General features: G+C 34.9%; 1 protein-coding gene across 1 annotated transcript in view; it reads right to left on the bottom strand.

Moving 5' to 3' along the window:
- Positions 1-11373, bottom strand: part of LOC145665344 (polycystin family receptor for egg jelly-like) — a 177175-nt gene that overhangs the window by 88129 nt on the left and 77673 nt on the right. Inside the window, exons 13-15 of the mRNA XM_081732644.1 lie at positions 10173-10321; positions 5934-6051; positions 41-165 (exon numbers count right to left, since the gene is read on the bottom strand). Of these exons, the coding sequence (XP_081588770.1) occupies positions 41-165; positions 5934-6051; positions 10173-10321 (392 nt within the window). The remainder of the gene's footprint in view (positions 1-40; positions 166-5933; positions 6052-10172; positions 10322-11373) is intronic.

Below are 11373 nucleotides of genomic sequence, written 5' to 3'. Positions count from 1 at the left end.
TCACTTATTTTAATGTTTACGTTTTTGAAAAGGATTTTACCTCTGCAAAGTGTTTCGCTAGTTGCTCCTGCACGAGGTACACTTCTTCAAGAATGTATTCCCAGATTTCTTGGCCTTCGTAGTACATCAGTGAATACATGGAAGCAATGATCACTTGCGTAACACCTGTGCCAAGGAAAAGATAATTAATGAGTAATTTAAAAACATTCAAAATATATTTTGCAAGGCAAACATCGTATTATCAATTTTAGCCGTGTTTGGAATCTCACACTTATGTTTTTATAACGCGAATCGTGGAATTTGGTTGTTCATACTGTTGTGCTTCTTTGCGGTTAGAATTCTTCTTCACAAAGTGTCTATCTTCAACGACAAATGATAGCAATCGCTTAAATTTGTTGAATCTATCTGTTTTGTTTTCTTATGTATTTGGTAGTCCATTTTTATTTTATTTTATTTTATTTATTTTTTTGTTGAGTTTAATGTCCAACGATTATGCACCTAGTCTACGGGAAACGGAGACAATGAGATGGTTGATAATATTGAAATGAAAGAGGTGGAAGGAAGGGGAAGATTCACCAAGAAACACGCACACAGTGTTTGCCCACCACAAAGCTTAATTGGCCGTAGATGAGATCAAACCATGAACCCCACACACTAGAGTTGAGCACTCTGCCACCGAACACTGCAGCCCATTTAGTAGTTTAGTTTTCTTACGTACTGTACACAGTGTTTGTGCTCCAAAAGTTTTCACAGGGTATACGCTGTTCGACATAAAAACCATAACCTATCGTTCCGTATTTTGCAATTCGTTGTATATTAAAATTGGGGGGCCCTATGCAGAATCGTTTTCAGCATTGTATTAAGAGTTTGTCTTGTGATGTTAACTTTCCTGTTTAGGAACACGTTATTGAAGTTAACAATTCATATAGAAAAACGCCAACTACGACTTTTCCTCAGGGTTGTTCCAAAACATTAGAAGAAATCAATATGAGAGAGAATAGGTCTCTTTTATCTTGATTTATCCTGGCGTATTTTAAGGAAAGCTAAAGGAATCTTCAGTCAGGGCGGATGCCCCACGGGTTTGAATCTTCAGTGTAATATGGGATTTTATTCTTATTCTATATTATATAATATTGACCATCTCTTTGTTACTCTAGAGAATTAGGTGTCCCATGAAACGCGGATGGTGCTTCCCGAATTCCCTTTTTAGAAAAGGAAAGTTAATTTCCTGTGTATATTAGAACATGGGTGCTTAAATGGTATATAAACCCTATTTTCCTATGTGTGTGCTGTAATACCGGTTTCATTTACTGTTAAAAGATTGTCTAGACCGTCATATAGAGCATAGTTATTGTGCGCGCGTGAGGAGACCATTCACATTACTGATAAAAACAATTATTTGCATTGTGGAACATTTGGACTGAGAAAGGGAAATTCTGATGTTCTGAAGGGATTTTATGCTGCCTGGAGGTTCAGCAACACTGACTAGAGATCAAAGACAAAGGTTTTCCTTTTTCGATCTCCAAGTTGCTGTTGTTTATCGTCAAAACAAACACACGTGTGTTATAATTGAATGCTTTCTTAGGTCTTGCATCTATTGAGACAACACATTTTTTGTCTTTTCTGTCAGTAAGATGCTGCCATCTAAGGAGGAATAGTAGAACTAAGTCTTGCCTTGCATCCACTAACAAATTTCAGCACCTCCAGGATTAATATAACCCTTAATAAGTGATACATTTTCATGACATCCACATGAATGTCACTGGTATACAACGGATTAAATAGGAATATGGCTTAAAAAAAAACAATTTGACCCAATAAAACCCAATTTTACCCCATAAAAACAACTTGGCTATTTTTTTTAGAAACAAAACCCGATTTTTTTTCAGAAACCTGCCGCTAATGAGGATTGAATTATTCTTTCCTCATTTAAAGTGTGTTTCGCTGTAAAAAATATTTAATTTTCTGCAATACTAGCTGAAATGCCTGTTGTTTGCACGGGGAGAATAGGTTTATGGGGAATATTTGAATCCCATTCCTCCTTAGAATATTTATTTCAATGAAAGCGTAATGATAAAAAATTACTCTATTTTTGACGTAAATATTAAAACACTCTGCCCTCACAGAATACGCCTTGAATCATATTCACATGACTGTACTGAGTACTAACTATCTTCCAAAATTAATTTGAAACAGATAACCCATATCCCCGACTGGCAAACTATGAATTCGACACGAATATAGGACGTTTCTTATCATTTTTTCATGTCTGCCCCTCTCACTTCCCCTAGGAGTACTCTTACCCCAACTTGAGACTGAACTTGGATTTAAACGACACCAATTAACTTCACGAGATTAAAAACTAATGATTCGACATTCGCTTACAAAAGAAAGCACTAAGGGTTGTGTTTGGGTTGTCACCAAAGTTTTCTTGCAAGTCCATCTTTCGAGTACAAAAAATATTACCATTACCTTGTGTGTATCTATATAAAATAATCTTGTTTACCGTAAGTAACAAACACTTATTTATTGAAAACAGTGACGTCCATAAATACAATACTCGATTCGTTAATAATTTGCATGTTATCCCCCAAAATTTCTCGTTTTTTCAAAAAAGCGTATATATTAACTGTACAAAAATTTTCAATAAGTTACCTGACTTTCTAAAGCATAACAAATCATATTCTATGTTTAAATCTGATCTTCACGAGTTCTTAGTAGATAAATGTTTCTACTCGGTAAATGAGTTTTTGAAGACAATGTATACATGTATTTTTTTCTTAATTATATTATGAATGTGTAACCTTATAAAAGTCATAGTTATGTATGTATTACTCTATCTGTAAGTTTTTCTATAGCATATATGTAATTATTCTGTAATTTTGACAACTGTATGCGTACTCGAGAATACTCTCATTTGTATGCAAAACAGGCAAATAAATAAATAAATAAATAAATAAATAGTTATCATTTCACTTCCCTACGCTGCAAATGAGGGCTTAAATCAGACTTAAAAGGCATCGAGAGTGTTATTATTTATGTGAGGAACCATGAAAAGTATGGATTCGACACTAACATCGGTCGTTTTCGATCATTTTATATGTCCCTCTAGAAGTGTAAGCAGGTCTTACCCTCACTGGGAGCTGACCTTGTAATTAAAGGACGCCTAAACTGCCACCAATCAACTTAGGGATGCCGAAAATTATAGATTCAACACTAATATCAGTCATTTTTAATTATTTTTACATGCCATTGTCCCACCTGAATTTTGATTTAAACAGCAACAGAAATGCCACTGTTAATATAAGCGATCCAGAAAACTACGGATTTAACCTGAAGCAGGCATTATCATTGGCTATTAAAACGGTCAATTTTCTATAAACCTAATTAAGTGCTTTGAAAATTCGTCTCTTAGAGGCTTTGTCTGACTATCTCAATGCTGAACATAGAACTGTACTTTTCCATAATGAAGTTCGTTTGTTCTCGAAAGGTATTATGTTAAGTAGGCTGTACGAGCATAAGTCAGATGTGGAAATATTTCTCCTAAGTGGTCATCGTTATGCTTTCTTTATCGATGACATTTTCGTATTTTCTATTTCATATCTTTTTGACTTTTTTGAAATATTAAATAATCTCAATCTCAGACTCTAAGGTAGAAACAGGACCTTACTTATCTTTGTCGAACTTATCACTGAACATCAAGGAACTTGTGAAGAAAAAGCAATGTCAACAATCACGTTGAGTTTTTCCTCTGCCCTTACATGATAAGTTTTTGAATTCATCTTATACACTGAAATAGCATTTCGTACTCATTTTTGAGAATTAAAAAAAAAAATAAATAAATAAATTTGAATAATTATATTCAGTTTTTAATAAAGTAGAAATCTTAAACAGAAATAGGAAACACGAAACGTCATTAAATGTTATGAAGTTAAAATGTAAATGTTTGTTACAAATTGAGTTTTTTTTTTTTTTTTTTTTTCATAATTTGAAATTTTATTTCTGTCATAGCTTGCGCCTCCCTTGCAAGCTTTCACGTCTCCTCAGGTGACGCGCTCCGGATTGAAAACCATTGGTCTAATGCATGATCACAGTCATGTGCAGTAAAAATACACCATTTAATATATAATAAAATAATTTGAGTAAAACGGTATGCTCTGCTCTTTTGAATTTTTTAACATTTCGTCCTCCATTTTACTCGAGAGACTGGAATTGTATTTCGTTAAACACTTTCAAGTTTCAACCTGAGGTTTTGTGACATATCTTGATAAGAACCAGCGGTGGTCGAATAAATAGCATTAGGAAGTCATTAATTTAATTTCCGAATAACAGAATGTCGAAATTTGGAATTTCACAACTGTAGAAACACAAACTAAATACAACTTTCTTACAAGGCTGTCTATAATCTTTATTATAAATTAAGTAGACATGTTACAGTTTCGGAAGTATATCACTTCCTTCTTCAGTCTACTACTCCCACTCTGAAGTAGTAGTCTGAAGAAGGAAGTGATATACCTCCGAAACTGTAACATGTCTACTTAATTTATAATAAAGATTATAAACAACCTTGTAAGAAAGTTGTATTTAGTTTGTGTTTAAGATGGACACAAGACCTTTTTATCATAATAACTGTAGAAAATATACATTCCATAATCAAACATATGAAACATGACATACAAACTTGACAGGGTTGTAGGGCAAAGGTCGTATATGTTTAAGTGTTCAAACGTTTGCTACATCGAGACTCCGGGGTTTCGGAAGATCCCAAGTTTAATATAACATGTACAATGTGTATGAATGTCATTGTCATCGAACACAGGAAATTCAAAGTCATTATTTCTTCAGAATTTGATTGTGTGTTCATGTTAGCTCACTAGTAGAGCGCAGGATTCCCAATTGTTAGGTGTTGAGTTCAAGTTTATCAGAGACATCTTTGTTAGTGGATACAAGGAGTAATTGCCGGAAATATTTCTAGAAAAGTTTACGTAGCCCTAAGAAGGACTGTTTGGGGAGTTAGATTGGGGACACTAACATTGTATGCAATACTCTTCTGAATTTATTACACTTTCCATTCTTGTGAGCATGAAATCTATTAATGGCTGACAAATCTATTTCCCATCCTTACTTCCAGCCATGCCTCGGAAATAAGATCTAACAGGTCATCCCGAGTTCTTAGTGGATCTGCCTCATTATATAGAGACATAAATATAGCCTCTATCTGACGGAAAATCCCTCCCACACTCGATGATTGGATGATTTTGATCTATGCGTGATCTAGGCTTGAAGCATGACACAACTAACGCAACGCGGTGAAGGAATATTATATACATGTAAAGCAATAAGTATTTAAAATCCTTTGGATCAGAACACCTGACGAGGCATGACGGAAAAGAAGACAAGGAAGAGACCTAGTGGAATCTACGGATAAATTTTGAAGTCAGATTTACTCTTGCTCTCACTGCGTTTTCGAGACCAAAGACGAGTTACTTTCGGTTTGGCAGGTCAACAGGTTTGGGGTAGTCTTATATATGTTTTGAGGTAGGTTTCGCACCCAAAGGGTAAGTAATGAGGTTGTTTTCAGCATACCTCTCATCGTTTCTGAGATCAAAGGAGCCCTCTTTCGTGTTTACAAAACATCATGTTAGATTTATAGCCTACGCGGTGCGAACGGTCTTCTACACACTCCTACGGATCAAGTTCGATATCAGATTTGCTCTGTCTCTCAGCTCATTTTGTCCAACGATTCTTTTTTCTGTTCCTCCGATTATTTCATCAGGAAAAGAAGGATGCTATTTTATCGACATTTGAACCTTATTTTGTTAGTGTTTCTCTGGAATTTTATTTTTATATTCGTCAGCTACTACTATTTTAAAGTTAACGAAACACTGCGAATTGTCGATACTATTCAAGTAAAGATAATGAGTAATAAATACCTTGGAAATCTCCACCGTAAACCATGTTTGCTAGAGGTGATTGCATGCCTCTACTCATATATATCAAATATTCTATCGGGGACTCTATTCCTTCTGATTCATAATCTAGTGACCAAACCTACGGAGAAAGTACAAAATCAAATATACAGGATATGTGTAAATAGTTGTAACTCAATGCCTGGAATCTTACACCACTTTGTATGAGTCGCTATTTTTTTTTAATATATACTCTATACTTGTACGTTTATGATATGTATGAGATGAGCTTTGTTTTGTGTGTGTAGTGTTTGAGAGTGTGTTACTTAGGCCTTACTCCTCTCCTCCTCTCCTTCCAGGCTAAATCTGGAATAGTGTTGTTTAACTGCACCAAGCTCTAAATTTGCATAGTTGCTAGTGATGATTAAGTGGAGAAGCCATGTGCAGAACTATTACAACTTCAGCTTTTCTCTGCAACAGCATAGGTAATAGCTCACTAAGTAATAGCTATGCACCTTGGTAGGTTCGTATTTCTCAAATTAAACTTGTAATCTCCTTGAAACTCGTTTGAACAGTCAATCTAAATAATCTAGAGTAAATAAATCAGGAAAAGAACGTTTTCTAACAATCAACATCGAAGCTTGTACAAGGAAATTAGCGATGTCATTTTGGAATATTGTCTTTTGTACTACTGTGTTCAAGAGCATAACATCTCAGCAAAATATTTTGTAATATGCCATGTCCTTCTCCGTCGTCTCTTTCGTCAGGACTGACTTGGAGCTTTTGAAATATCCTTTTGAGGCTGGAGTCAACAATGATCACTAATTTCATTGAACAAAGTGGTGAAAAACTAGATGTTCTTTTAATTATTTATTTATTTTGCGTTCAAAAGACCACAGTGGATATATCAGGCAAAGGAGGGCAAAGTGGATATATGAGGCAAAGCGAATAACGCCATTTACAGTCAACTGAAAACAGAGGGCAGGAAATGTTTGCCTCAGTTTATGACGTCACTAGCGAAAGAAGAGAAGGACGTTACTGTTTTGTGTGTACGTGTTGTTGTTTCGGCGAGAGAGGAGAAAAAAAGAAAATACACATTTTGCTAAAAAATTCAAGAGGTAAGGATTTGGAAATATTTTCTTACTCTTCCGTAGAATGTTTGCGAACACACTATGCACGGACAGGGTGGGATCTTACCTTTGTTATCATGTTTGAGAATTATCGTAAATACGTCGTCCATATGCTGTAGACAGTCTTTTGTCTCACGTGGTAGTGTGGGGCAAAGTGAATAATTTTAGAAGAGGCAAAGCGAATAGCGATTCACTTTGCCCCAAGCATAATACAGTACTGTTTTAGAACATCTGTTTGGCACTAAATGTGGTATTGACGGTACATATACGTTGCAACACAGCTAATTTGAATATTGAAATTCATATTGAATTTGTTCCGTTAACACTCGCCGAACAAAAACATAGCAGTGGTAATAGTAGTAGTGGTGGTAGTCGTAGTAGAATAACATCAGTAGTTGTTGTAGTAGTAAGTTGAGTTAGGATAGGAGTTCAGTTAAATAATCGTAGCGGCTATTAACGCAACTTATCCTATATTAAACTATGTAATTCTCTACCACTGTTAAGAAACTATTAGTTTGATTTTACATCTTTTAAAATTATTTTAATTAACTTCAGTTCTTTGTTTCTTCGTTTCTCTACTTTTTGCCTCGAATCAATTTACGTAAAATGTTCCATACATGTTCAGTACTAATGACTACAGTGGCGTCCAGTGAAATTTTGTTCGGGGAGGGGAAAGCTTGAGATCTCTACGTGCAGAGGAACTAACGAGTACCCCTATCAAGGAATGTTTAAAACAGAAGAGTGCGAAGAAGTATAGCAAGTCTACTATGTCTACCGAACCAAGTACTGGTGCAACTTCCGTAAAGGAAATACCAGAGAAAAGAAGAAAATCTACCATTCGAGGTTCTCCTGCAAGAAGAAATGTTTTGCTGCGGCTATATCTCTCCCAAGTACATATGGAATTACAAAGAAAAAATATTCAAAATCACCAGAAGGAGACGGTAGTTACCAATGCAAGTTCTGTCATGAATATTATTCAGATCCACTTAATGAAGACTGGATTCAGTGTTCTATTTGTCTATCATGGTTTCACGAAAACTGTACCGATTATTATAAGGGACAAGACATTTACATTTGATATCTGTGTAAACCAAGCGTGTGATGGGATATTATTTTCAGCCCTAAGCCTTATTATTGTTTTTTTTAACCTGTTTGCTAGTACGTAGATTGTACACTCATTAGGGTTACTATAGATTGAAAGAAACTAGATACTAGATCCTACTTGATAAGAAAAAATACTTCTATGGACTTGAGCTTTTTAAACATATTTAGGGATCATGTGTATGAAAGCTTTGTCTAGACTTAATTCTATATTTAAATGTGTTAGGCTAATACTCACAAAATATTAAACATTTTAATCTTCTGGTAGGTAAAGCAGTTCATTTAACTTAGGTGTCATTCTTTTATTATCTTAGACTGTGTACACATATATATTGTTCCTCTATACAATTTCTATTTTGCATATCTGTATTAAACCCTGACTTTTAATGTATGAGTTTTTGCTTATTCACTTTGCCCCACTATCATGATCCGCTTTGCCCGACCGGTGGGGCAAAGTGAATAAATTGCAGTAGTTCAGTAATTAAGCAATATCATTTATGTACATGCAATTCTCGTTACTATTGTATTGTTATTTGAAAGTTTAATAATCATAAAATATTTCCTCAAACTTTGGTTTCCTGGTCTTAATTTTAGTTGCCATTTGAGGCCCTTGAAGTTAAGTGATCCGCTTTGCCCTCCTTTCCTATACATTTGTACATGCGGTATAGAACATGTCAAAATCATATTAAGCTCTATATAATAAACTACTACAATAATTTCTTATAGATCATATTCGTCTTACTACACAATACATATTAATACATAGATATACCACACCTTATCTATTCATCTACCTGGTTTTATTCATAGTGCAAGAATATATTTTTTTGGTACACATTATGCTATCTTGCTTTAGTATTTAGTAAACATGTATTGAAGATATTTGATTATAATAATATATAAATAAGAATAACTACTCATGTAATAATAAAATAAATACCTTCCTATTGATACATACAACTATAAGTTTCTAGCTTGAGCATGTTCATAAAATTCTGACGTGAGACATTATAAAAGCAATGTTCTTGTAGGCAGTGGTTCTTTCAGAAAAAGTGTTCCGGGGAGGCACACGTAGTATTTCGGGGGACACTGCTGGTACTATTTTTATATTATTATATTACAGACGTATTATTTAGGTTTCGTCCGGGGGGGCACTCTCAGACCTTCGGGGGCAGTGTCCCCCAAAAACATGCCTGGAAGAAACACTGCTTGTAGGTACTTTTTTAGTCTTTGTTTAAAAAGGTGATCAGATTTTGAGTTTCTTATGTTGATGGATAAGCTGTTATTAATTTGTATTCCTATATATTTTGGACCTTTCTGGTAAAGTGCTGTATTATGAATGGGAATTGCAAGATCGCTTTTGTTTCTGATATTGTATGTATGAATGTTTCTGTTGCATTTAAGAAACCGTTTAAGGTATTTTCCTATAAAGATTGCCATTCGCAATATATATATAAAGACAAGGCAGTGGGAGAATTTTAAGCTCTCGCAATATATATATATATATATATATATATATATATTTTGCATGATTCTCTTGATTTTGTACCTTTCATTGTTCTCAGTACCCTTTCTTGAATTTTAAAAATTGTCTTACTTTCTGCTGCGTTTCCCCAGTGCATTATTCCATATGTAAGTAGACTCTCAAACTGACTATGATAAATTACTTTTAATGTCGATAGGATCGATAAATAGACAATAGACTTGCTAACATTGTGAGAAAAGGTCTCGTTCATGAAGCCCAAGTTGAGAATTTACTAGGAATTTCTGCTCTTCTGATTATTCTAATTCATAGTGTACAGCCACTTCTTAAATGCGTTAATGTTCAAGAAAACACTGCACGCGAAATACGCTCAGTTATACGATTTTTGAATGTACTTAATATGTCAGCAGCTGAAATTCACCGAAGAATGGGCTCACATTGTATTATTTATTTATTTATTTATTTATTTATTTATTTATTTATTTATTTTCGTTCTTTTTTTCATATATGAACATGAACATTCGGTCTACGCTACTCCTAGCTACTTACTGTAACATTGAAGAAGACTTTCGTAAAGATTCCCTCTGCATTTGTCACTAAAACTCTTATCGTCGCTACGTGGTCATTATTTGGCAGACCAGGGGATAATATTAAGTTGTAAAGTTCGTTGTTTGTGCTGTGAGCGACCAGAATCCCATCTGAAACAGGAAAAAAAAAAAAAAAAAGTTTGAAAAACACGGAAAATGCAAAGAAGTTCAGTTCCCACTGGATTTTACGCTTCAGCTGGGCTGATATCGCAAAAGTGCACATATGCGCTGAATAGTTGAATCCGTTTGCAAAGGAAAGATGTCAGTGTTAGAATACACAGAAGTACAGACACCAATGTTGCCACAGTTGGTACAGCGGGGGACACTTCTAAATGGTACAGCCATATGGAGATTTACGGCTAAGGTGTACCATTTAGAAGTGTCCCCCGCTGTACAATTGTACCAAATTCAGCCCTTTTTGACATTCATCGGACCGTTGGTACCACGCTGGCATTTTCAGCCCCTTTTGTGAAGAAATTGGTACAATTCTACCCAATTTAGCACCATTTAACAGATACTTGTTATATTTTCAAAAGTGTCAGTAAGACTTTTCCTACATCCGACGTTACTCATTCTGTGTGTTAGACTCTTCACAAAAAAAAAAAAAAAAAAAAAAAAAAAATTGCTGTTGAACATTCATTCTATAACGCTACGAACTTTTGTGTGGAAAATCGTAATTCGAACTATACCGGGAAACAAATGACGCTAGATGGGCGCATCCGCGCCGCGCATGGAGACGAGAAAGAAGCAGTGTGGTGGAAATTTTAACTTGAAATCTTGAAAAAGAAGACACACACACACACACGTTGAATCAAGTGTTGAAAATTCTGGAGAAGACCAGCGTGTGCTCATATAAGTCTATAATTTATGTATCGTTGCAAAGATTCTACACCAAAACGATAGTAGCACGAAAAAAAAAAAACTACGTAGTTGCGGGCTTACCGGGTTAAGTTGTTTACTATTGACGCCATATTGACGAATATAAGAATACCTCGATTCGAGATCCTCCCATTTGAATGTTTTTAAAGATTTTTTTTTTAAAAGAGCACTTTCTCGATTTGGACACTTGGAAGGTTGGGGGGGGGGGCTGTTCTAGAACTTTACCTCTTTTAGTTTCGTGTTATAGAGCCATGTATTACACTGGTATAAAATAATGAATTCAG

This window comes from Thermobia domestica, chromosome 1 (genome assembly GCF_964235325.1).
Source record: "Thermobia domestica chromosome 1, izTheDome1.hap1.1, whole genome shotgun sequence".
Taxonomy (NCBI): Eukaryota; Metazoa; Arthropoda; class Insecta; order Zygentoma; family Lepismatidae; genus Thermobia; species Thermobia domestica.
This window is presented reverse-complemented; position numbering and strand designations above follow the sequence as displayed.